The 27,466-nt window shown below is 40.7% G+C and overlaps 1 protein-coding gene across 1 annotated transcript in view; it reads right to left on the reverse strand.

The window, feature by feature from the left end:
• CD160 (CD160 molecule) overlaps positions 1-27,466 on the reverse strand; it is a 43,412-nt gene that overhangs the window by 3,094 nt on the left and 12,852 nt on the right. Inside the window, 5 exon segments of the mRNA XM_030869327.2 lie at positions 645-683; positions 1,518-1,775; positions 1,778-1,828; positions 2,479-2,541; positions 15,864-15,977. Coding sequence (XP_030725187.2) covers positions 645-683; positions 1,518-1,775; positions 1,778-1,828; positions 2,479-2,541; positions 15,864-15,977 — 525 coding nt within the window.

Genomic DNA, 27,466 nt, shown 5'->3' on the forward strand with positions numbered 1-27,466 from the left:
ATAAAAGGTAATAGCAGTGTCTTTTTATTCTCAGAGACAACCACTATCAACTCTTTGAGGTGTTTTACCATATTCCTACATAAAATGCTAATATTACCACTCTTGATGATAGTTTAGACATTGTCTATTGATTTTCTGTTATAGAAGATGAGGATATGGTTCTCTTAAACCCCTACCCTTCTTTGCATCTTTCAAAAAAATCATTATATTATAAATTTTAGTTTTTACATAATTTGGATTCTGTAAATGTTACTTATTACAGAGCCAAGTTGTGTGCTATGATTATGTTTCCTTTTGTAAAATTTAGTGTTTTCCCTGGAGATGATGATCACCTTAATTTTTTTTAAACAGGCAGAGTTTTCCATATCCATATCTTTAATCCCTCGTCAGATCTGTCATGGGCCATCAGAGAAATGGTCAATTCCATTTTCACCCCCTAGAGATGTTTCAGAGTCCTGTATCTTTTGCTTTCTTCAGGACTAACTGCCCTTTTTGGCCCTTTTTAATTCTAGAATTCTTTTATCCCCTCCCCCTGTTAGATTTCTTGTTTCCTGGATCCCATTTTATCCACTCTACCAATTCACTTTCTTGCTTTACTGAAGCACATCCTCTGGTAGCTCCTTAAGAAAGGTCATATGAAAGGCAATTTTTTTTTTTTTGAGTCACTGTGTGACTGACAGTGTCTTCATTCTTTCCTCATGTTTGATTGGTAGTTTGATTGGGTATAGAATTCTAAGTAGAACATAATTTTCAGTTTTGAAGACTTGCTCCATTGTCTAGGAGTATGAAGAAGTCATATATATATAAAGCTGAGGCTGCAGTGGCCATATTTAGGCTGTGCCAAAGTAGTAACAGAGCAGGGGAGCATGCACAAAATGAGGAAATATGCAGAGATGGGGGGACTTGCTGCCCCAGAGAGGACACAGTGACTGTTTTGGGTTCTTTTGGCTTTCTGGTTTCTGATTCCAGAAACCAGAACTCATGAGGGCTAGCTATACTTCTTTATTATTTTCCCCCCTTTAATCTATGGCAATTTGAGTGGGTTTCTGTTTCTTATGACTAAATGCTCTTTAAGACAACTATCCATTTTATCCATCTTTCTTTCCCAGCCTGAAGGCTCAGTGCCTATATTTAGAAATATAGCCACATCTCTGAGAGACTGAACTGGGAATCAGGAGGCCTAAATTCCAGACCTTTCTGCTTTTACTGGCACTGCTCAGTGAGTGGCTTTGGATAAGTTGCTTTTCCTGCTGTGATTCAATCTCAGTGTCAATAAAAATGGGATGGCTACCTCAGAAGGATTTTTTAAATTAAAGACAAAATGAGATACCTTTGTATCCATGCTTTGAGGAAAGGCAGCATTTGCCAATGGGAGTGATGGAAAAGGATTTGAGTAATGGGAAGGACTCTTCTCCAAGGAAACTGCCTATCCAGGACCTGAAATAACTACTTCTGTCTTTAGCTGTTGACCCTGCTTACTGTCCCACCTGGTGGCACTGGGGATATCGGGAGACCACCTGTGACTCAAACAGAGAAATAATGGCCCTGAAGGCGGATATCCAGCTTCTGGCTTCTGGCACACCACTGGTAGGTCTCACTGTCCAATGCCATGGCTTGGTTTATGGTGAACACCAACTGAGATGATATTTCACTGATACCATCTTTCCCAGGATCCTATTTAAGTCTCAGTTGCTCCAAGCTAGTCTCAGGGGAACAGTCTCAAGACTTGTCCTTGCACAAAAACACCATACCCACCTCAGCCTCTTCTTTTTTAAGCTACACAGTTGCTTCCGCTCCTGGGAAGTTGAACTGAGGATGTGCATTCATCCTGGAATAGGAAGAGAAGTGTTAGCCATGGAAGCCGGGTGTATACAAGGTAATCTAAATTCACTCACATATAAATGTTGAGGCAGAGATAAGGGCTGCTCCATAGACATTAAATACCACCCTCTTAGAAGAGTAGCCTACAGGCTATACCCATATCTGAGGGAGATCTGCAATCCCAGTTCTTCATTAATTCAGAATTGGTTTATATTTTATTTCTACTCTTCAACTGGAATTTCTTTTGTATACATCTCATCTTTGGTATAGCCCTAGCGACAGGTATTATTGTTCCCATTTTACAGTTAAACTGAGGCACAGAGTGGTTAAGTGGGTTGCTAAAGTTGACAAATATTGTAGTATCTAGATGTCAAACCTGGATTTCATACATTTATAGTGTGTAAGAGCCTGAGGGCCAGATTACCAGGCTTTTTTGCCACATATAGCAGAGGCAGAATGTCTGGTGGGGAGGGCAATAGTATTAGTTCTAACAAAAAAGAAAAAGAAACTATATTTTTCACCCTTTCATTAGTGTCAAGAAGAATGGATCCTTTTCTTCCCCACCAGAAAAATATCATGGGATCCATCCCTCATGAGTTCAGGATTTTCCCTGGTGGCTGTCTCTGCTCTGGGGATCTCGGGATGGGCTGTCCTCACGACCAAGCTTGTTCTCCACAATTGCCAGCAGAATGGCCAGGGCAAAGCAGACTCTGCCAGGTGCTGCATGTTGTCAAGAGCCCCAGGAACTCGAAGCAGATGTTGGCTTTGCTGATGTCCTTGGCCTCACTTTTCTGAAAGCACAAGGGGAACTCCTAGACAAGGCCTTACAGGGATCCAAGACCATCCCCGTGCTTCAGGCAGTAGCCTCGGTTGGCTAGAGTCTGATGGAGGTGGAGGAGGGCTTGGACATGAGAGTCAGCTGGCTGGGAAGTAACACAGTTAATTAAATGAGGTGTACTGGAGAGAAGATAGGGGAAAAGAGAGAAGAGGCATAGGGAGACACTAAAGGCTATATTTTCAGATTTTTTTCCCCTAGATTAAGTTGGTTTGCTGGGTCAAAGGATATGAACATTAAAATTTTTTTCTACTATGTTATTGGATTGCTCTCCAAAAAGATGGTTGAGATTCAGATGTTCAGCAAGAATAGTTAATGTACATTTCTTCATGGACTTGCCAATACTGGTTATTATCTTTTACATTTTTGCCAATCTGATGGATGAAAAATTAGACCTCACTGTTGCTTTGCCTTTGAAACTATGACTAGTGAGGGTGAGGATCTCTTCATACATTTATTGGTCATTAGTATTTCCTCTTCTATGAATTGCCTGTTCATATTCTTTGCATGTTTAAAAAAAATCAACTTCTAGGAACTTTCTCTATATTAGAGATATTAACCTGTTGCCACTTTTTCTTTTTTTTAACAAATAGTTTCTTTCACTTCGTTGTCTCTTGACTTTATTTTTTTCCGTAAGGAAAATTTACATTTGTATGTAGTTAAATACAATATACTTCTCTTTCCTAAGTCATTTGTGTTTCCTTTATTGTTTAAGTAAGTTACCCTCAGGCTGAGGTTATAATTTTCTTCCAATATTTTTATTATTTTACCTTTATATTTATATCTTCTAATTTTAGCTAGGAAAAATTATTTTCATGTCAAAAAACCCAAACTGAACAAAAATCAAAACCAAGAAAATACCTGAATTTTCATCAAAAGGGAAATGGTTGAATAAATTTTGATTAATTTACACAATAGAATATTATATATTAAAAAGAATGAGTTCTATAAATATGAGCCTAAAGGCAGATGTCCATAATATACCATCATGTCAAAAACAGGCAAATTGCAGAGCTATGTATATAAAATAAATATTTTTATTTAAAAAAATCCTCTGTGTAGATGTTAAAAATATATTTAAGCACTTTTGTAGTTTGTAACCAAACTACAATGCGATAGGATTTTTGGATAGGTAATTACATCCACAGGGTTTAAAATTCAAAGAGTAGAGAGGGGTATATAGTTAAAAGTTTTCTTCCTACACCGACTCCCCAGTGATCTATTATTGACCAATGTTGCTTTGTTGTTGTGGACCCTTCTACAGATATTCTGTGCATATATAAGCAATTCCCTATTTTTCCTTTTTTAAAAAACAATAATAACAACAACGAATGATGTTCTACATTTTTCTTTTTTCACTTACCAGTATGTCATGGAGACCATTCCATATCAGTACATAAAGCGCTTTCCCTCTTTAAAAATTGCTGCATAGTATTTATAATTATGTGAATTTATTGACATAGATTTCCATCAGTGAGCATTTTGATTATTTCCAATCTTTTCTTTTCCAAACCCTACCCTGGACATACATCATTTTGCAAATGATGAATCTCTAGAAATGGCATTGCTGGTCAAAGGGTATATGCGTTTGCAATTTTGAGAAATGTTGCCATATTTTCCTCCATAGAGGTTGCACCAGCATACCTTTCCACCAGCAACATATGAAATGCTTCCTCATACCCATGCCAACAACATGATGCTAATTTGAGAAGTGAAAAATGGCCTTAATGTAGTTTTAATTTATATTTATCTATCATGACCGAGGTTAAGCACATTTTTACATGTTCAAGAGACATTTGTTTTTCCCTTTCCATAAAGTTGCCCATTTCCTATTGGGTTGATGTCTTTGGTGGTGTTTTCAGATTGATTTGTAGGTGCTCTTTATATACTCAAAAAATTAGTCCTTTGTGATAGGAGGTAGAAATATTTTTCAAGTTTGCCATTCATCTTTCCCTATGGTAGTTTTGTTTTGCAGGAATCTTTTTGTTTTCATATAATTATGTGACATGTATACAGACCATCTCCACCCCAAGACTGAAAAAATTCTCCCATGGTTTCTTCCAGTATTCGTATTTTTTCATGTTTTACGTTACATTTTTTGGTCTTCATGAAATTTATTTTGGTGTAAGGTGTGAGGTACAGAACCAACTTAATTTTTCAAGTTGTCTACCAGTCATTCCAGTACCTTTAGTTGAGTGAAACTTCTTTTCACCGTTGACTTGAAATGCTTTGTCATATATCCAATACATCTGTGTGTATGCATGCCTATTTCTGTACATTCATTCTGTTTATATATGTGCCTGACAAATTTTAGATTTATATTTTAATTCCTAGAAAATAGTAATTTATATATTTGTTAATATTTTTAAATGTCTAATCATTTTTATAGATTTAGAATATTTTAATATTTAGTCCCCCTCTTTTTAAGAATTTTTCTATTAACTTAATTTTCTATCTAATTTTTATAATCTGCTTATCTGGTCTCTCCTTTCCCACCATCTACCAACAAGAAGACCTACTGGTATTTTTAAAATTGGGTTATGTTCTATTTATATTTTAACTTAGAACTGAAATTTTTGTGACATTGAATTTTTTGATCCAAGAACATGATATTCCTTACCGTTTTTAAAGTCTTGTGTTTTGATACGTGTATAGCTCGGCCATGTTTAGAAGTTTTTTCATAAAGGTCTCGTCCATTTCTTAAGCTTATTTCTGAGTATTTAATATTTTATGTCACTGCTGAAAATATTATCGCTTTCGCATTGCATCTTTTTTTCTCCCGTTGCGGAGCAACAGGCTCCGGACGCACAGGCTCAGCGTCCATGGCTCACGGGCCTAGCCGCTCTGCGGCATGTGGGATCTTCCCGGACGGGGGCACGAACCCGTATCCCCTGCATCGGCAGGCGGACTCTCAACCACTGCGCAACCAGGGAAGCCCCCATTGCATCTTTTATGTTTGTGTGTATCTGTATATCATTTTAATTTATATCATTCATTATATCTTTTAACTCTTCATTGTTTTTCACACCTGAAAGATAACTGATGATTAAATATTAATTTCATACCCAGTTACCTTCTCTTACTCAATTCTGTAATTGTTTTAAATAATTTTTCAGTTGTTTCTCTTGGATTTTCTAGTCATGCAATCATATTATTTGTAAATAATGATAATTACTTCCTTTTCTATTTTTATATCTCTGATTTCTTTCTCCTGTATAATTGTATTGGTTAATATCTCCAGAAAATATTAAATAATAGTGGTGATAATGAGTCCTGTCTTTTTTCTTAGTTTAATGGGAGATTCTTCATTTGTTTCCTTATTAAGCATTGTGCTAGCTTTGGGGATGAGATATATTTTATTATGTTAAGGAATATATATTTACTTCTATTTTATTGAGTTTTTAAGATATCTAGAATAAATACTGAATGCTTTATTAATTGGCTTTTAAACATCAACAAAAATGACCCTATGATTTTTCTTTATTCACATATTAGTATGGTGGTCAATGCTAATAGATTTCCTAAAATTGATGCATCCTTACAATCCTAAAAAACAAAACAAAAACAAAACTAACATTTGGTCTTGGTATATTAGTCTTTTAATATGCTGCTGGCTTCTGTTTCATAATATTTTTAAAAATTTATTGGAGTATAGTTGATTTACAATGTTGTGTTACTTTCTGCTGTACAGCAAAGTGAATCAGTTATACATATACATATATCCACTCTTTTTTAGATTATTTTCCTATATAGGTCATTACAGAGTACTGAGTAGAGTTCCCTGTGCTATACAGTAGGTCCTTATTAGTTACCTATTTTATATAGTAGTGGGTGTATATGTCAACCCCAATCTCCTAATTTATCCCTCCTTGCCTTTTTTGCCCCTGGTAACCACAAGTTTGTTTTCTACATCTATGACTATTTCTGTTTTGTAAATAAGTTCATTTGTACCATTTTTTTTAGATTCCACATATAAGGGATATCATATGATGTTTGTCTTTCTCTCTGTGACTCACTTCACTCAGTATGACAATCTGTAGGTCCATCCATGTTGCTGCATATGGCATTATTTCGTTCTTCTTTAATGGCTGAGTAATATTCCATTGTATATATGTACCACATCTTCTTTATCCACTCCTGTGTTGATGGACATTTAGGTTGCTTCCATGTCTTGGCTATTGTAAATAGTACTGCAGTGAACATTGGGATGCATGTATCTTTTTGAATTATGGTTTTCTCTGGATATATGCCTTGGAGTGGCATTATTGAATCATATGGTAGTTCTATATTTAGTTTTTTTTTAACATCTTTATTGGAGTATAATTGCTTTACAATTGTGTGTTAGTTTCTGCTTTATAACAAAGTGAATCAGTTATACGTACACATATGTTCCCATATCTCTTCCCTCTTGCGTCTCCCTCCCTCCCACCCTCCCTATCCTACCCATCTAGGTGGTCACAAATCACCTAGCTGATCTCCCTGTGCTATGTGGCTGCTTCCCACTAGCTATCTATTTTACGTTTGGTAGTGTATATATGTCCATGCCACTCTCTCACTTTGTCACAGCTTACCCTTCCCCCTCCTCATATCCTCAAGTCCATTCTCTAGTAGGTCTGTGTCTTTATTCCTGTCTTACCCCTAGGTTCTTCATGACATTTTTTTTTCTTAGATTCCATATATATGTGTTAGCATACGGTGTTTGTTTTTGTCTTTCTGACTTACTTCACTCTGTATGACAGACTTTAGGTCTATCCACCTCACTACAAATAACTCAATTTCGTTTCTTTTTATGGCTGAGTAATATTCTATTGTATATATGTGCCACATCTTCTTTATCCATTCATCTGTTGATGGACACTTAGGTTGCTTCCATGTCCTGGCTATTGTAAATAGAGCTGCAATGAACATTTTGGTACATGACTTTTTTTTTTTTTTTTTTTTGGCAGTACACGGGCCTCTCACTGTTGTGGCCTCTCCCGTTGTGGAGCACAGGCTCCGGACGCACAGGCTCAGCGGCCATGGCCCACGGGCCCAGCTACTCTGCAGCATGTGGGATCTTCCTGGACCGGGGCACAAACCCGTATCCCCTGCATTGGCAGGTGGACTCTCAACCACTGCGCCACCAGGGAAGCCCGGTACATGACTATTTTTGAATTATGGTTTTCTCAAGATACATGCCCAGTAGTGGGATTGCTGGGTCATATGGTAGTTCTATTTGTAGTTTTTTAAGGAACCTCCATACTGTTCTCCATAGTGGTTGTTATCAATTTACATTCCCACCAACAGTGCAAGAGTGTTTCCTTTTCTCCACACCCTCTCCAGCACTTACTGTTTCTAGATTTTTTGATGATGGCCATTCTGACTGGTGTGAGGTGATACCTCATTGTGGTTTTGATTTGCATTTCTCTAATGATTAATGATGTTGAGCATTCTTTCATGTGCTTATTGGCTATCTTCTTTGGAGAAATGTCTATTTAGGTCTTCTGCCCATTTTTGGATTGGGTTGTTTGTTTTTTTGTTATTGAGCTGCATGAGCTGCTTATAAATTTTGGAGATTAATCCTTTGTCAGTTGCTTCATTTGCAAATATTTTCTCCCATTCTGAGGGTTGTCTTTTGATCTTGTTTATGGTTTCCTTTGCTATGTAAAAGCTTTTAAGTTTCATTAGGTCCCATTTGTTTATTTTTGTTTCCATTTCTCTAGGAGGTGGGTCAAAAAGGATCTTGCTGTGATTTATGTCATACAGTGTTCTGCCTATGTTTTCCTCTAAGAGTTTTATAGTGTCTGGCCTTACATTTAGGTCTTTAATCCATTTTGAGTTTATTTTTGTATATGGTGTTAGGGAGTGACCTAATCTCATACTTTTACATGTAGCTGTCCAGTTTTCCCAGCACCACTTATTGAAGAGGCTGTCTTTTCTCCACTGTATATTCTTGCCTCCTTTATCAAAGATAAGGTGACCATATGTGCATGGGTTTATCTCTGGGCTTTCTATCCTGTTCCATTGATCTATCTTTCTGTTTTTGTGCCAGTACCATACTGTCTTGATTACTGTAGCCTTGTAGTATAGTCTGAAGTCAGGGAGCCTGATTCCTCCAGCTCCATTTTTCGTTCTCAAGATTGCTTTGGCTATTCGGGGTCTTTTGTGTTTCCATACAAATTGTGAAAATTTTTGTTCTAGTTCTGTGAAAAATGCCAGTGGTAGTTTGATAGGGATTGCATTGAATCTATAGATTGCTTTGGGTAGTAGAGTCATTTTCACAATGTTGATTCCTCCAATCCAATAACATGGTATATCTCTCCATCTATTTGTATCATCTTTAATTTCTTTCATCAGTGTCTTATAATTTTCTGCATACAGGTCTTTTGTCTCCTTAGGTAGGTTTATTCCTAGATATTTTATTCCTTTTGTTGCAGTGGTAAATGGGAGTGTTTTCTTAATTTATATTTAGTTTTTTAAGGAACCTCCATACTGTTCTGCATAATGGTTGTACCAATTTACATTCCCACCAACAGTGTAGGAGGATTCCCTTTTCTCCCCACCCTCTCCAGCATTTATTGTTTTTAGATTTTTTGTTGATGGCCATTCTGTTGATGGTGTGAGGTGATACCACATTGTAGTTTTGATTTGCATTTCTGTAATGATTAGTGAGGTTGAACATCTTTTCATCTGTTTTTTGTCCGTCTGTTTGTCTTCTTTGGAGAAATGTCTATTTAGATCTTCTGCCCATTTTTGATTGGGTTGTTTGTTTTTTTGATATTGAGCTGCATGAGCTGTTTTGTTTGTATATTTTGGAGATTAATCCCTTGTTGGTTGCTTCATTTGCAAATATTTTCTCCCATTTTGTGGGTTGTATTTTCACTTTGTTTATGATTTCCTTTGCTGTGCAAAAGCTTTTAAGTTTAATTAGGTCATATTTGTTTGTTTTTATTTTTTTTTCATTGCTCTAGGAGGTGGATCAAAAAAGATATTGCTGCAATTTATGTCAGAGAGTGTTCTGCCTGTGTTTCTCTCTAAGAGTTTTATAGTTTCCAGCCTTATGTTTAGTTCTTTAATCCATTTTAAGTTTATTTTTTTGTATGGTGTTAGTGTTCTGATTTCATTCTTTTACATGTAGCTGTCCAGTTTTCCCAGCACTACTTATTGAAGAGACTGTCTTTTCTCCACTGTATATTCTTGCCTCCTTTGTGATAGATTAGTTGACCGTAAGTGTGTGGGTTTATCTCTGGACTTTCTATCCTGTTCCATTGATCTATATTTTTGTTTTTATGCCAGTGCCATACTGTTTTGATGACTGTAGCTTTGTAGTATAATCTGAAGTCAGGGAGTCTGATTCCTCCAGCTCTGTTTTTCTTTTCCAAGATTGCTTTGGCTATTTGGGATCGTTTGTATGGAAACACAAAAGACCCTGAATAGCCAAAACAATCTTGTTTCATAGTATTTTATTTAAGACTTTTGCTTCAATATTCTTCAGTAAGATTGATTTTTAAAATTTTTTGGTGTTACTTTCATTGGGTTTTGGAATAAATGTTATGCTCACTTCACAAAAAAATTTGGAAACTTCTTTTTTAAGCTCAGGAACAATTTCAATAGCATTGGAATAATCTGTGTTTTAAAGGTTTAGTAGAATTCTCTAGTGACACTAACTGGGCAAATGTTTAGGGGGAAAGTTAGGCCATAATAATTTTTCTCTATTTCTTGTTTGGTAATTATTCTATTTAGTATTTTTTCTTTACTGGAAACAGTTTTTGTGCATTGAAATTGTTTTTTAGAAAAGTATCTGCTTTGTCTATGATTTATATTCATAGAATTGAGAAAAGGGGTTTTTATGGTTCTTTAAATTTCCTCTGCATTCATAGTTCTTTTTTTATTTTTTTATTTTGTGTATTTGTGTTTTCTTTCCCTTTTTTCCTTGATTATATTAGTTAATTATCTATTTTATTGCTTGTTTTTCCTGAATAAACTGCTCAGCTTACTTAATAGTTCTATCATTTTCTATTTTCTTGTTGATTTCCACATTTAACTTGATTCTTTCCTTCTACTTTCCTTAGCTTTATTTATTACAAAATTGATTATGTACTAGCCAATAAAGCAAATATCAAAGAATCTTTGTCAAAAAGATCACATTCTCTGCCATAATGCAATTAACATAGATGTAAAAAATTTTTTTAAATCCTATTTTTCACAAATTGCATCTTCTTTGCCTATCATTCTTTCTTTGTCAGTAAGATGGTATGGGGAGAAATACATAGGTAGAGGATGCTTTTGTTTATGTTCTAAATTTGTGGTTGTGCCATGGGCTCACTGGTGTTAATTATATTGTTATGCTTTAGATTTTTAGATATATGTTACATATTTTGTACATATAAAATAATGTATTAAAAATATATGATAAAATCATATATATACATACCTATGTACATACACACCATGACACCATGCATATAAAATTGAGAACACTGATCTGAGAAGGTTTACCACCCACCCACCATTTATGAAGAAAATTACTCAAGTAGATACTACACAGCCATAAAGGAAGAAAAAACATAGTGTTACTGTAAGATATAAGAAACCCCAGCCACTGAATATGATCTGAAGAATGGAAGACATCTGGAAAGAAATGAAAAGGAAGTCCATTTGACCTTGACATTTGTAACATTCTCTTTTGAGGCAAAGATTTAATTAATGTCATAAGATTATATTTCTTTTTCTTTGGATCCAATCAAACTGCTTGATTTAATTGAATATTTACATAATTGTAATGTTGTTAGTACTCCTTATAGAATAAACCTACAGGCATAACATGGATCAGTTAACTGGTATTACAGAACAAATATAAATGTTACAAACCTTGACAATGTAAAAAGTTTTAAAGTAACTTACAAAAATTAAGTGGGTTAGAGTTAAAGGAGAGTAAGAAAGAAGTCTAACTGGTATTTCCTCAATTTTCAGAGGGGAGTAAAAAAACATGTAAAATTAGTAAAGCAATAAAGATGTAAGTATTTTTAAATTTATGAAGATGACCACTAGAAGGACTAAAACATTTAATATCATTAACAAATATTGGAAAGCAGGAGGTGATGTCAGGGTGTTAAATTCCTCATGGAGGAGGGCCAATAGATACTCTTTGAAGTAACAGAAAATAAAGGTATATAATTAAAAGTATAACCTTAACCATCAAAGGGGTTAAATGAAAAAATGTTAAAGTAGTGAACGTTTTTTTGGGGGGGTGTACTGTGGGTAGGGAGAGAGGTAAGTGTAAGGAAACTTTTTTTCTCACTGTATGTTATTTTGTTTGATTTATTTTACCTTAGGGACATATTACTTTTAATTAAATTTTTTTTCAAGAAAAATAGAGTGTATTGCAAGCACATAACCTATAAAAAAAATTTTTAGAAATGAAATGGAGGACGAGGAAAAAGCAACTATAATTGTAGGGGCCTATGATATGTCAGGTACTTTATATGCTTTGAATCATTTAATTTTCATAGATATTGTTATCTGCTCTTTTCAGGGAAGGATGCTTGCATTCTTTTCCTCCAGGGTATTTCCTAAACATTCCTAAATCCAGAAAACCAAGAGGAACTCTGATTCCAACTCTTTTTTTAAAGCAAATACTCAATAATTTTATTATAATGAACTAACTTTGAGGCCAGATCCTGAAAACTGGCTTTGTTTGCAGTAAGATATTTGGGAAGTTTATAAACTTTTTGCTATTTGCTACATTAAAATAAACTCTTATACACATTTCTCCAAAGAAGATATACAGATTGCCAGGAAACACATGAAAGAATGCTCAACATCTCTAATCATTAGAGAAATGCAAATCAAAACTACAATGAGGTATCACCTCACACCAGTCAGAATGGCCATCATCAAAAAATCAACAAACAATAAATGCTGGAGAGGGTGTGAAGAAAAGGGAACCCTCTTGCACTGTTGGTGGGAATGTAAATTGATACAGCCACTATGGAGAACAGTATGGAGGTTCCTTAAAAAACTACAAATAGAACTACCATATGACCCAGCAATCCCACTAGTGGGCATATACCCTGAGAAAACCATAACTCAAAAAGAGTCATGTACCACAATGTTCATTGCAGCTCTATTTACAATAGCCCGGACATGGAAGCAACCTAAGTGTCCATCAACAGATGAATGGATAAAGATGTGGCACATGTATACAATGGAATATTACTCAGCCATAAAAAAACGAAATTGAGTTATTTGTAGTGAGGTGGATGGACCTAGAGTCTGTCATACAGAGTGAAGTAAGTCAGAAAGAGAAAAACAAATACCGTATGCTAACATATATATATGGAATCTAAAAAAAAACCAAAAATGGTTCTGAAGAACCTAGGGGCAGGACAGGAATAAAGATGCAGACGTAGAGAATGGACTTGAGGACACAGGGAGGGGGAAGGGTAAGCTGGGACGAAGTGAGGGAGTGGCATGGACTAATATATACTACCAAATGTAAAATAGATAGCTAGTGGGAAGCAGCCGCATAGCACAGGGAGATCAGCTCGGTGCTTTGTGACCACCTAGAGGGGTGGGATAGGGAGGGTGGGAGGGAGACGCAAGAGCGAGGAGATATGGGGATATATGTATATGTATAGCTGATTCACTTTGTTATAAAGCAGAAACTAACACACCATTGTAAAGCAATTATACTCCAATAGTTTAAAAATAAATAAATAAACTCTTTAGTACAATAAATATTTTCAGAATTAAAATGATTCCGAAGGTATTTCAGTTACACACTTCAGAAGGTTGCTCACCAGATATCTGATGAGTGTTGCTGACATTGAATATAGTCTTACATAAATAAATACAGAATATTTGACTCTGTATTTGGACAAATAGTATCTGGACAATAGTTCAAAAGAATCTGGCTTTTTCTTTTGTTTTCATCTTTTTTTTTTTACATATATGTATATATCTATTTTCAGATTCTTTTCCCTTATAGGTTATTACAAAATATTGAGTATAGTTCCCTGTGCTATACAGTAGGTCCTTGTTGGTTATCAGTTTTATATAGTGTGTTCATCCCTCCCCCACTTTCCCCTTTGGTAATCATAAGTTTGTTTTCTATGTCTGTGGGTCTATTTCTGTTTTGTAAATAATTTCATTTGTATCATTATTTTTTTTTAGATCTCACATATAAGTGATATCATATGATGTTTTTCTTTCTGTCTTTAACAAGATTTCTGTTAGGACCTATAAGATAAAAACTATAAAGTACTATTAAGGAACATGAAAGAAAATCTAAATGGAGATAATTGTTAATTTTCTTTATATTTACCTATAAATTTGTCACAATCCTAATAAAAAATCCCAGCAGCAACAGCAGCTCAGTGATCTGGCCCCCAGTGCTGCTGCCTTAGCCTCGACCTCTTGTTCCCTCTCCTATGTTTTTACACCTTCGTGCTTCACCATGTCTCCAACAGAATGTCCTGCTGACTTTTGATACAAAACATTGAAAGTTTAGTGATATGCTTTTGTGTCTCACTACAAGCATTATCTGATTTGAAAAGAAAGAGAAAGAGGATTGCAATTATTCCTTCAGCCAAGGGGTGTGGTTAAAAGCATAGACTCTGGAGCCAGACAGCTTGTGTCCAAGCCCTGGTCCCAAAACTTGGTGACAAGCAAATTTCTTAGGCTCCTGGGACAGGCACTATGCTCAGCCCTTAATAAATGAATGTCTTTGACAAACACTGAGCAACTATGACGTGTCAGGCGACACAGGGCACAGAGAGATAACTAAAACAGGGACAGACTATTTTAGTGGTTAAATGCATCCTCTAAAATCAGAAAGACAGGTTTGTAATCTGGCTTTGACAATTATTAGCTGTATAATGTTCGGCAAGTGTTTTAACCTCTTTGAAAATCTGCTTATTGATCTATAAAATGGTGATGATAATATTCTCTTCCCAGGGTTGTTGTGTAGGTTACATGAAGCAACCTATGTAAACTACTTAGTGTAGTGCCTGGCATAGAGTCAGGGCTCAGTAAGTGTTAGCCATGATTATTTTTATGGTTCCTCATATTTGAGACAATTTACAGTGTCTCAAGCACATCCACACACATGACTGTGTTTTAGTTCTTATATAAAACACTGAGCTATTATGGTTATTTAAAAATCTGTCATTTGAACTAAGCATATGGAGACTTAGGCATTGTGACCAGCTTAAAATCACAGCTTCTAAGTGTGGGAGCAAGGATTCTAACCCCCAAGTTATGGGGTCTTTCTCTTGGAATTTCCTTTGCCTCTTTTCTCACACCCATCCAGCCATTCAGGAACAGCTGCAACACAAGGAGGACTCTGATAACGATAATAAGGTCATAAAGTATATCAAGGAATAGGGAAGGAGAAATTCTAAATGAGGGATCTGGAAAGGCTGCAAGATGGCAGGGGAGTTAGGCCTTGACAGATGTCTGCTGACTTTGGGGAGCTGGTGCCTTACAGGTACAGCGGTGAGTGTGCTGGGGAGATTTGGCTTCCAGTCCTGGCTCTGTACTAGCTAGCTGTGAGATATTGAGAAGGTCATATGCCTTTTCCCGGCGTGGTTCCTTAGGGACTGGTGCAGCGGGATGGGAGGGGGCAGGGTAGGGACTGCTTCCAAGAAAAGAGCGGCAGACAGGCTGGCCGGCTCGCAGGCGCTGATGCAAAAGTGGCCGGGCTTCGCGGTGCCTAGGGCCGAGCTGAAGCAGAGTGTGTAAGTCTGTCGTGGGCCGTTGTGGAGGGCTGTGGGTAGGTGGGGTCCATGGGACAAGGATGCTCCTGGAATAGGTGACCTTTGTGCTCCGGACCGGGAGCATACTGGTGTGGTGCACAGGGCCCTGCTGGTTCTGCACTCTGACCGCTAGAGGGCGCTGCCTTCCAGTTGAAGCCTTCCTGAGACCAACCTTTGGCCCCCTGAATGCCGGGGCGCAGGGGACATGCGGTCTAGCCAGGGAAAACCTAAACTAGTAGCGGAGGTCTGGGGGTTGCAAGATCGGGTCTGGTGGCTCCTGGGGTCACAGCCTGTACTAGGGCGGCAGCTGGTCCTCACTAGCAGGAAGAGGTGGTGGGGAGGGAAGTCTGGGGACTTTTGGGTCCACCAGGTGCCGGAGGCAGTCTCCTCTGCCTCATAAAATGTGGCCAGTCCCGGAGCGGGCAAGGATGAGGGTGCAGACTAGGTTGGCACCAGGCTGGCACCCTCACCTTTCAGCCTTTTCCCGGGGATTCCTGAACTCCGTTGGCTGCCCAGGGCCTGTGGACTCTCAGTATTGAGAGCTCGCAGCCGCAGCCGACAGGACACGCCCTCCTTTCCCCGACCTTTTAAAGCGGGAGGCACCTGGGTTCAGATCCAAGCTTCGTGTGATTTCGCGCACGTTCGTAAAATTGCTCAGCCACACATTCCTCTTGTGTTTAAAGCTGCCTCGTGGGAATGTTGTGACGATTAAATGACACATGAAGCTGTGCCCAAGGTTTTCTGGTGGGGGCAAGATTGTAAAGGAGAGGCTCCATTCTCTCCTCTACCAAAGCCCAGACCGAGCCTGTTAGAGGAGCTGGAACACTAGCAATCCGCTCCACAAATACCTCTGTTTGCAGATCTCCCACAAAAGTGAAAAAGATGCCTCAGGCCCGGAGATGGGATCTCAGTAATCACCGTAACACCAAATTCCTTAGAGTAGAGCCAGATTTGTATGTAAGCCCAAGTTAGGGTCAGGAGGCCCTTGGAGCGCTTGTCTGCTTTCTCAGGGCTCCGGCTCTGACCCCTCTCAACACACTGGAGGAGGGCTTCTCAACCTTAACATAAATGTGCTGTGGACACTTCTGTTGTCTCGTGAAGCCTGTGGAGCCTGTTCTCAGAATAACATTAAAAAATTCATAAAATAAAATATATAAGATAACAAAAGAAACAAATTATTTCAAAATGGTTGTCCAAACATTAGAAGAATGTGTGATAGAGTAGTATACATGCTTTTTTAGATGTGGCATCAACCTAATAAACTATTGTAATTTCATAATAGTGATGAGCATATAGGACATTTTGAGAAATCTGTAACAACCGTAAGGAGATTTGAAAGTAACTAATTTCTATTGATGGCAAGTTCTAATGTGGTTTGTTGCCTACATCATAGTTGAAGCAAATGCTTTCAACTAGAGACTGGTGAAAATAAAGATGTAATGTTGGGCTTCCCTGGTGGCGCAGTGGTGGCGCAGGCATCCGCCTGCCAATGCAGGGGACACGGGTTCGTGCCCCGGTCCGGGAAGACCCCACATGCCGCGGAGCGGCTGGGCCCATGAGCCATGGCCGCTGAGCCTGCGCGTCCAGAGCCTGTGCTCTGCAACGGGAGAGGCCACAACAGTGAGAGGCCCGCGTACCGAAAAAAAAGTTAAAAAAATATGTAATGTTTCCCCCTGATTCACGATCCCATGGACCCTCAGTTAAGAGCTCCTGCAGGACAGGGTCCTCATTTTGCATGTAGGGAAACTGAGGCAACCAGGTCTCCTGATTCCTAGGTGAAGGTTCTTCCCTCTAAAGTGTATAACTCTGGAACTTGGGGAAAACTATCTCCAAACCATTATCTTCACCCTGGAATTCCCAGGTTTACTCTGCCGGAAACATGCCAGTGACCCAAAGTCTCCCTCCCATCACCCCCAGAGCATACATCTGGGATGTGAACTTCCCTCAAGGTGCCTCACACGGTGAGCACCAAGCTCCATGGAGCCCAGTGGCTTTTCCCAGGCCAGGCTTTGAGGGATCCAGAGGAGAGTTTATTCGAACCTTGGTAATTTTCCTCTGGTAACTATCTCCTTTTCATTGATAAGAACAACCATTTGTCATTCATCCCCCATGAAGACTGAAAGTAGCCTGGAGGATTTAAAACAGCACAAGGAATTTAGGCTTTGTCAGGTGCAGTTACTTCAAGGAGTTCACCTGGATTTCCCTCCCATGAACACACAGTGTGGTTCTTTCCCATTTGAGGATATTGTCAGAACAGGCTGTATCCCTGAAAGCCTCCTGGAGAAGAGCGAGCATGCCAGCCCCGTGGGCATGAGGAACACTTCTTTTCCCAGGCTCCCGAGGGCAAAGAACATTTTAAGAAACGGGGTTTTTCAGGGACCTCACTGGAAGCCTGTCCTTGTCTGAGCAGTCCTGTCAACTGTCCCATCCCTGCTCCCAGACCCCAGGTCCCCAGTGGGGCTCTTTACGTCAGGACAGAAATTCTTCTTTCCTGCTCTCAGGCTGGGGGCTCTGGTGAAAGCACTTTGAATGAGCTCTCAGCCCTTGACTTGTTCATTTTTGTTGAAACGCCATCCCCCACTTATGTCATTGCAGGTGCCTTCATTACTGGTAGTTATGGTCTTTGAAAGCCAGAGAATGGGTTCTTTTTTAGCAGTCAGGGGTCTTCCTGCTGTTCTCCTCCTCCACCCTCACTGTGAAAGTTTTTCTCCTCTCTCTCCTCCGCGTCCTCCTTTGCCACTTTATCCTTTTTTTTTTTTTTTTTTTGGTTGCATGTTAGAAATAGACTAATGTGCTGAAAGGGCTGAGAAAAACCACTCTTTGAAATTATTTTCTTCACCTTGGGGGAGAAAGCTTTTTCACTTGATAGTTCATAATAAGGATAAGACCGATAATAGAATAACTAGAAGATATAAGGACAGGATGTGCCCTCAAGTATAAAGAAAGGTGCCTAGTCTTTTCTTGAGAGAAGACTTTGCTTAGAAGTAGGACAGAGAACAGAGCTGCTGCAGGATGAAGGGGAAGATGGTCTAGGAGCGATGCAGGGAGGCTGGGGGAGCAGGGGAGATGAGGGGTGAGGGCGGCCAAAATGGTCCTGTACGTACGGGTGAAGGGATGGATAACTGACCTTATTTCTTCACTTGTGACCCCCTCACCCATTTCTGTTCTGTTCTGTTCCTCCTTGGTTGTTGATGGCTGGGGAGATTGCAACGATTATTCCTAAATTCTAGGGTTGTGCACTTTGGTGGAAAGAGCATTGGTCTGAGAATGAGAAGCTTTGGGTTCTAACCTCTGCAAGAGTGGGCCAGGCTCTGTGCCAGAGGGGACCCAGCACAACAGGAAGTCTCCTGGTTCTGCAGCAAACACCTGCCACGATTGCCAACCAGTGCTGTGCTACCCAGGAGGCCAAGTGGGGTTGGGGGAAATTTTTCATGACTAATCTAGAGTCCCTTTCACCCTTGTGTGGACAGGGAATTCCTGTTTTGTAGTTCTCTGTGCCTCCCTGCTCCAAAATTGTAATACGACTTCTGGGGTTTGAGGTCCTTTCACGTGGCCCCATTGAAGCCATCATCCTAAGTGTTGTCAGGTGAGACAGACATCAGGAACACCTCGTTACTCCACCAAAGTGTTCAGGTTTCACAGTAGAATGAGTCAATTCCAGGAGCCTGGGGTACAGAAAACCTTGTTGGGGGGGGTCTTTCATCCCATTTCCCTGTCTCTCACCAGCATCCTGGTCACAGGGCCAGTCCACCACAGCCCACAGGACACCTGGCCCTGCAGACATAAGCTGTTAAACTGGGCCTGGTATCTGGTGACCCAGTATCCTTCTTTGCTGTCCTTACACTAGTGGTCTAATTTATGACCTCTCTGTTCTCTAAAAAGGAGTTTTGTCCATGCTTGTCTCTGTGGGATACTTGGAAGGTTGGCTGAGAGGGCATTCAGTATTTCACATCATCCAGGGATTATGCAACGAAGATTGTTACGAACATGAAGAGGAGTTGAAGATAACAGGGCTGTAGCTGCGTGAAGGTGGGGCACCTTCATCCCGGCAGCGCACACATGCATTCACAGTGGTTATTGCAAAAACCTCAAAGTTCTGCAAAGACCTCAGGACTTGAAACTGAATCACAGAGGGCTCCCTTCTCACCCGTCAGGCAGCATCGGTTCATCTTGTAAATAGTTGCATACATCATTTTCCTAAAATGTTGCCTCTGATCCCTCCTCATAGAGCATCATCGTATGGTAGGTGCTGGGGGGCTCACATGACTAAGCGCCAGGAGAACGCCGCTCTGCTGAGAGGCTCCACCCCTGTGAGACGAGGCTGACCGCTCTAGGTGCTGCGAGTTGCCCAGAAGTGAGACAAAACCCAGGAAGGAGAGAGGAAAGGAAGGCTGCCCCGTGCACCAGATACTGTCGGCAACTTTCACGGACAGTGACATTTGAATTGAGCTTTCAGAGAAGGGAGGATTTCAAAAGGTAAGTGTTTTTCAGATAGAGGAACAACAGGAACGAACAAGGAGTGGGGACATTCGGGACTTGTTTGGAAACCCGTGGAGCGACAGGTGGCTAGAATGTAGGCTGCTTCCTGGTCGGGGGTGGGGGGCTGGAGGGGCAGCCCCTTGCCCACAGCCTTCCAAATATTTATTTTGTCAGCCTTGGGATGTCTAAGTTACCTGAGTGTAATCACACAATTTAGCAGCTGATATATTGTTTCCAAGATATTACTAGAATGCGCTCAATGTTAAAAGAAAATCTGGTTAGATGTTAAATCATATTTGTATCTCGCTTCTACAGAACTGTGAGGTCTTAGAGACAGAAGGAACTAACACCGTCAGCTAGCCCAGTCGCTTGCCGGGTGCAGAAACTTCTATGCCGGTGGTTTTCAAACTTGAGCATGTATCAGAATTACCTGGACGGCTTGTTAAAATACAGGTGTCTGGGCCCAGTCACAGAGTTTCTGATTCAGTAGGGCTGCGGTGGGGTCCAGGGATTTGTACTCCTAGCAAGTTCCCAGATGCTGTTGCTGCCGCTGTAATTCTCCTTGCAAACTGTCTTACGTAACACCTCTTGCCTGCCCTGCTTTCATCTCTCTAGTGGTGTGTAGCTCATGACCACCCAAAGCACCCGCCCACTGTTCTTTGTTGCCTCCAGTTGTTTAAAAAGTCTTTCTCATGTTACCTTCAGATCTGCCTCACTTTCACTTCCAGCCACTGCGTCTCGTTCTGCCAAGGGCTCCACACAGAACATGTCTCTGGATGGTGGTTAAGTCTCAGGCCTGGGCTCATCTGCTGACTCTACCACTAGGTATGTGACCTTGGACAAGACTCTCAACCTCTTCGAATTTTCCTCATCTGTAGAGTGGGAATAATAATAGCACTGATGTTTAGATTAAATGACAAAATGTGTGGTAAATAATTAGCCTGGTTCTTGGCACATAGTAAGTACTCAATAAATGTTGGCTATTGGCATCACCTGGTTTTCCTTTTCTACATGGGGTCTCATCACATCTGTGAAGAAACCTAATCATTCTAGCTAACATTTCTCCCTTCTGAGCTAAATATCCTGTTCCTTCAACTATTCCTTATGGCATAGTGTCAATATTTCCTTCATCCTTGCTACTCTGCTCCGGAGTCTAGTTTGTAAAGTTCCCTTGTCAAGTGTGTGTGGGTCTCAGACCTGCCACCGGCCTCAGCATAGTCAGAGCTTAGTATATTCACTGCAGCCAAAGATCACTTTAGCTTTTGTGACTAATTTCCACATTTCACTCCACCACGTCAGACTTTTAGGCAATGAAGATGTCTGAGACCACACCTGCAGGTAGAGGAAATTTTGTTATTCTGGCGTATTTCCCCTTGAAGCTCACCTGGCTGCATCTACACGTGGCTCTTACTGTGTGTGAGTGTGTGGGGTGTTGGGTGGGGAGAGCACCTCTGAATCTTGGTCTGATCTGGGGCTTACACTTGCCTTGTGACGGGCGTGACAGTCGGCAACCTGGGTGACAGGCCATGTGAGGAAGCATGTCAGAGGCTGACAGAGAAAAGGGATCTACTCCCCTTCTCTGCCTTGCCCTCAGCCTTTCCTGGCTCCACGGGCCTGGTGGGAGACCCAGAGTCTCCCTGGGAAAGTGCAAACTGACCCCTCTGGCACAGCCAATAGTTTTCTGGAAGGAAACCAAACCTCAGTGCCAGAGGGCACTTAGAGCAAAGCCGTGTAGGCATTTCAATCCCGCCGCTGTCTCCACTGGCCTCTTGCCCAGAGCCCTTGGTAATATCATATGAGGAGGGAGTCAGGGCTGTTTTATTGCGAGGACGGGGTGGCAGCTTCGGGGGTGTGGGTATCAGGGCGACAGGGTAGGCCCTGAGAACAACACCTCTCAGTTTCAATTCTAACTTCCAGCCTGTAGTGAATGGCTCACTGGGAATATTGACCTCAAGTTCTGTCTTTTAAATAGAAGGCAGAGAAAATCTGTCTGCCCAACTCACTGGGATGAGGGAGAGTCTGTTTTGTCTCTTCCTGGTCACCGAGGACAGCAGTTCCTTTGCAGCCAGCCCTCCCTCCTGCAGAACTGCTGGCTCGGCAGCCCAAACACTGCCACCTGCTCCACACGCAGATCTGTATGGGGATAACCTGAGCTTCTCCAGGACACAGCAGCTTGATGGCAGAAATGGCTGTAGTTGCAGCTCTGTCTGTCTTCTGGGCTGGGATGTCCCCTCACCGCCACCGCAAAGCCACACTGTGCTGTATGAGCAAATAGGAAGATGGTTCCTCTCGGCATCTCCCTGCCTGTTGGAGGCCAATGTCGTGTAGCACGTGGCTCTAGAGCTGCAGATCCCCGTCCTCCTCTGATTATCGCCCCTTGAGAGCTGCCCCACAAGCTGCAGGCTTGTGAGTCCCAGGGCTGAGCTCCTCGCTAAGCCTCCTGCCAAGCTTTGTCTCTGGCCAAGGGAGTTGAGGAAAGTAGCCTCACACATCTTGTGACATCTGCACTTCGTCAGCCTTCCCACAGCCGCTAAGAATCCCAGGACTTCCTGATGCCCAAGTCTTTGAATCAGGGACTTCACATTTTGTCCTCTGGAATATTTCCAGTCTGATGTAGGGGAAAGGAAAAGATAGTGTTTAGAAGAGGATCCACTGCTGAGGGTAGGATTTCAGCAGTCCCATAGCTGGCTGAGGCAGATCAGATGGGATCATCCTTAATCTGACTTGGGCTTTTGAGAAGAAGATGTACTGTCTTCAGTGGATAATGAGTATTGTGGGGTTTTTTTTTTGTTTTTTCTGGCATGTTAGAATTCTAAGCAATGGGGAAAAACAGGGTGCACATGAATTCCTTTGTTCTCCAAACTAGAGTGTCAGGAAGTCCTGGGACCATCCTGAAGGAGGCAATACTTTGAGGCAGGGGTGTCTTTTATTTTTTAAATTTATTTAAATTTATTTTTTTTAAGGGGTGTCTTTTAAATCATGCCACAGACTTGGGCCCACTAGGCTGTTCCTTGTCTTGATTCTCTCTCACTGGCCTTTCACCCATGGATAGGATGGTCCCCAGTCTCTCTGTGAGGACTGGAGTCAGGCTGAGGCTTTGGCCTTGAGATCCCTGGCACTTTCCTTGCTGTTTTCCTATCCCTAAGCTTGTCCCTTTGGGGTCCCTGAGAAACTGGCTCTTTCAGACAGGGTCCGAACTTCCCAAGGACCATTGATCCTCCATTTCTGTGTCTTTCAGAAAGAGGCAAGTAGAGACCTTAATCCATACTCCGAGAGTGCCCAAACTTTGGTACATTCAGGAACCCAGGATATGGCCTGTTCTCGCTCTGCACGTCAGTTTTTTCCCCCCAGTGGAAAAATACTGTGTATTCTGACCCCTCAGCTGGGAAAAGGAAGAGGGAGGGAATGACTACTAAAGTGTCCTTTGCAGCCAGCTTGCAAGTATTAATAAGTCACAGCTCTCCAGGGGTCCTCAGGCCTGCCCTGACCTGCTACCTGGTTGCTGAAAAAAACTAGAAAGTTTAGATCAGCAGTCATATGGGGCCACAATGTGTGAACCAGCCGAGGACCACGGCTTTGCCCTTCCTCCTGCCCATTGCCTCTCACTGCTGTAAAACATTTATCTCAGTTCTGCATTTGGACCCTGGCCTAATAAATCCCTCCAAAGGTATGCAGACTACACAGACTGCTTCTTCAGGTGTTGGATAAGGCCAGAGTAACACAGGGAATAAAAGGGGAGATTGTCATAAACATTGACTCAGGTCAGGGACAGAAAACCACTGGAGCTTAAAATGTCAGGCTCTGAGTAAGTTAATGAGCTGCTAAAAAGACAAGGATAATCAGATCTGAAGTTGGAGTAAAAATTTGAACATATCAGGGAATATCTCAAGTGTGAAGGGTGGAGGCTAGAATCTTGTACTAAACCAGGCAGACTGGTAGTAGAAAGGGCATAGCCTTGGAATTTTTTTTTTAATTGAACTACAGTTGATTTACAATATTATATTAGTTTCTGGTATACAACATAGTGATGCAATATGTTTATAGATTATATGCCATTTAAAGTTATTATGTGGGGCTTCCTTGGTGGCCCAGTGGTTAAGACTCTGCGCTTCCACTGCAGGGGGCACTGGTTAGATCCCTGGTCAGGGAACTAAGATCCCACGTGCTGCACCATGCCGCAAAAAGAAAAAAGAAAAACAAATAAAGTTATTACAAAATAATGGCTATCTTGCCCTGTGCTGTATAATATATTCTTTTTTTAAAAAAATAAATTTACTTTTATTTATTTTTGGCTGAGTTGGGTCTTCGTTGCTGCACACCGGCTTTCTCTAGTTGCGGCGAGTGGGGGCTACTCTTCGTTGCGGTAGCTTCTCTTGTTGTGGAGCATGGGCCCTAGGTGCGCGGGCTTCAGTAGTTGTGGCTTGCAGGCTCAGTAGTTGTGGCTCGCGGGCTTAGTTGCTCTGTGGCATGTGGGATCTTCCCGGAGCAGCGCTTGAACCCATGTCCCCTGCATTGGCAGGCAGATTCTTAACCACTGCGCCACCAGGGAAGTCCCTGTACAATATATTCTTGTCACTTATTTATTTTATACATAGTAGTTTGTAACTCTTAAGCCCATACCCCTATCTTGCCCCACTCCCCTTTCCTCTCCCCACTAGTAACCACTAGTTTGTTCTGTATATCTGTGAGTCTGTTTCTGTTTTATTATATTCATTTATTTGTTTTATTTTTTAGATTCCACATAAAAGTTATAACATACAGAATTTGTCTTTCTCTGACTTATTTCACGAAGCATAATGGTCTCTAGGTCCATCCACATTGTTGCCAATGTCAGAATTTCATTCTTTTTTATGGCTAAATAATATTCTATTATCTATACTACATCTTCTCTTTTCCTGCATCTGTTGATGGATACTTAGGTTGCTTCCATATCTTGGCTATGTTAATAATGCTGCTATGAACATTGGGGTGCATATATCCTTCAGATTAATGTTTTCATTCTCTTCAAATGTATGCCTAGCAGTGGAATTGCTGTATCATAGGGTAGTTCCATTTTTAGTTTTTTGAGGAACCGCCTACTGTTCTCCATAGTGGCTGTACCAATTTACATTCCCACCAACTGTGTAGAGAGCTCCCTTTTCCCCACACCCTCTTCAGCATTTATTATTTGTAGACTTTTTGATGATGGCCATTCTGACCAGTATGAGGTGGCACCTCATTGTAGTTTTTTTTTTTTTTTTTTGTGGTAGGTGGGCCTCTCACTGTTGTGGCCTCTCCCGTTGCGGGGCACAGGCTCCGGACGCGCAGGCTCAGCGGCCATGGCTCACGGGCCCAGCCGCTCCACGGCATGTGGGATCTTCCCGGTCCAGGGCACGAACCTGTGTCCCCCGCCTCGGCAGGCGGACTCTCAAGCACTGCGCCACCAGGGAAGCCCTCATTGTAGTTTTGATTTGCATTTCTCTAGTAATTAGCGATGTTGAGCATCTTTTCATGTGCTTTTTGGCTATCTGTATGTCTTCTTTGGAGAAATGTCTATTTAAATCTTCTGCCCATGTTTTGATTGGGTTGTTCTTTTTTTTTTTTTTTTGATATTGAGCTGTATAAGCTGATGGTATATTTTGGAAATTGAGCTCTTGTCAGCTGCATCATTTGTAAATATTTTCTCCCAGTCTGTAGGTTGTCTTTTCATTTTGTTTATGGTTTCCTTTGCTGTGCAAAAGCTTATAAGTTTGAGTAGGTCCCATTTGTTTATTTTTGCTTTTATTTCTTTTGCTTTGGGAGGCTGACCTAAGAATACATTGCTATGATTTATATCTGAGAATATTTTGCCTATGTTCTCTTCTAGGAATTTTATGGTGTCATGTCTTATATTTAAGTCTTTAAGCCATTTTGAGTTTATTTTTGTGTATGGTGTGAGACTGTGTTCTAACTTCATTGAATTGCGTGCAGCTGTCCTGCTTTCCCAACACCATTTGCTGAAGAGACTGTCTTTTCTCCACTGTATAGTCTTGCCTCCTTTGTTGAAGATTAATTGACCATAGGTGTGTGGGTTATTTCTGGGCTCTCTGGTCTGTTCCATTGATTCGTATGTTTGTTTTTGTGTCAATGCTGTTTTGATTACTGTAGCTTTGTAGTATTGTCTAAAGCTGGAGTTTTGAGAGGAAAAGTAACTGCTAAGCGATAGAATCATTTCTGGAAACATGGCAGACTAGATAATCTGAAAACCCTTTCTCTACAAAGTTCGTAGAAATACTGGGTAAAATATACCAAACTTTTTTTCAAATAGGTAGTTGAACGTGGATGAAAGGAAATAAATCTCTAAGTTCCAGAAGTGAAGAGAAAGCTGAAAACCAGTAACCAAGCAATCTGTTTTGCAGGGTCACTTTGGGACAAGAGAAAAGACCTAGAAACTGAGACCCTGCATGACACCAGACCCTCAGAAGGCTATACTCTCAGTGAAGGGGTGGGATAAAAAGCAGTCCTGTTGACAAAAGGAGATTCATTTTTCACTCACTCATTCAATTCATTTTTGGAAAGCTTGCTATAAGCTAGGCTTATGTTCCAGGCACTGGGTATACAGTGACAAAACAAGTACAAATCCCTACCCCTGGGGAATTTATATTCTGGTGGGGAAGAGACAGAAAATAATTAATAAACATATAAATATGATAAAAGGAGATATGTTTATGGAAAAAACAGGACAGGGTAAAGCAGATCAGGAATAACAAGGAAACCATCTGTCTTGGCCTGGACTCTGGAGAGAAAAAAGAATCCTCTCTTGCAAATTCCCAACCACAGATCTGCCTTTAGGAGGTGCTAGCGCTTTAACTGACATTAATTATTTTCATGATCTGGGAACACTAAGGCAAATAAGTAACATAAATTGACCCCAGGTTTTTGGTGCCTTTCCTCATCATTCTAGGAGTATGGAGAGGTGCTGCTTGACAAAAACAACAGAAAACCCTCCGCCCAAGCTGTCAAGGTTTCCAGAGATAAAGCCCAGACAAACTTGAGCTCACAATAAAAAATATAAAACTATTAATGGCAGATTTAAGATCTTAAATCTGCCATTAATGGCATCAGCATCTGATGTCAAACCCCATGCTCGTAACTCTTATCTGCATGTCCTCTACCTACACACCAGGGCAGGACTCAACGATGCCATCATGGGCAGGACCCACAGCATTTAGGTTCACAGAACCTTAGAGTTGGAAGCAATCCAAGAAATCTCCTACTCCAGTCTCCTAACAATGCAAGACGTCTTTCTGTAACATGACACAGGTCAGCATCAGCCTCTGCTTGAGTACCTTTTGGGAAGTAGAGCACATTCCTTCCCTGGATAGTGGGAGGGCTTATTGTAGAGGCAAAACAGTACGACCTAAGGAGACAGACAGGCCCTTTAAGGAGCCAGGAGATCTCAGACAGGGTAATTAACCAGATGAATTTAAGCCTTCTTATCTGTTAAATGGGGATATTGTCTCATAAGATCATGCTGAGTGTTAACAGAATAATAGATATAAAGGCTTACCAGACACACAATAGACAATGTTATTTTCCCTTCTGCATTAACCAGATCAGAGCCACTGATCTGGTA

Source organism: Globicephala melas, chromosome 1 (assembly GCF_963455315.2).
Source record: "Globicephala melas chromosome 1, mGloMel1.2, whole genome shotgun sequence".
Classification (NCBI taxonomy): Eukaryota; Metazoa; Chordata; class Mammalia; order Artiodactyla; family Delphinidae; genus Globicephala; species Globicephala melas.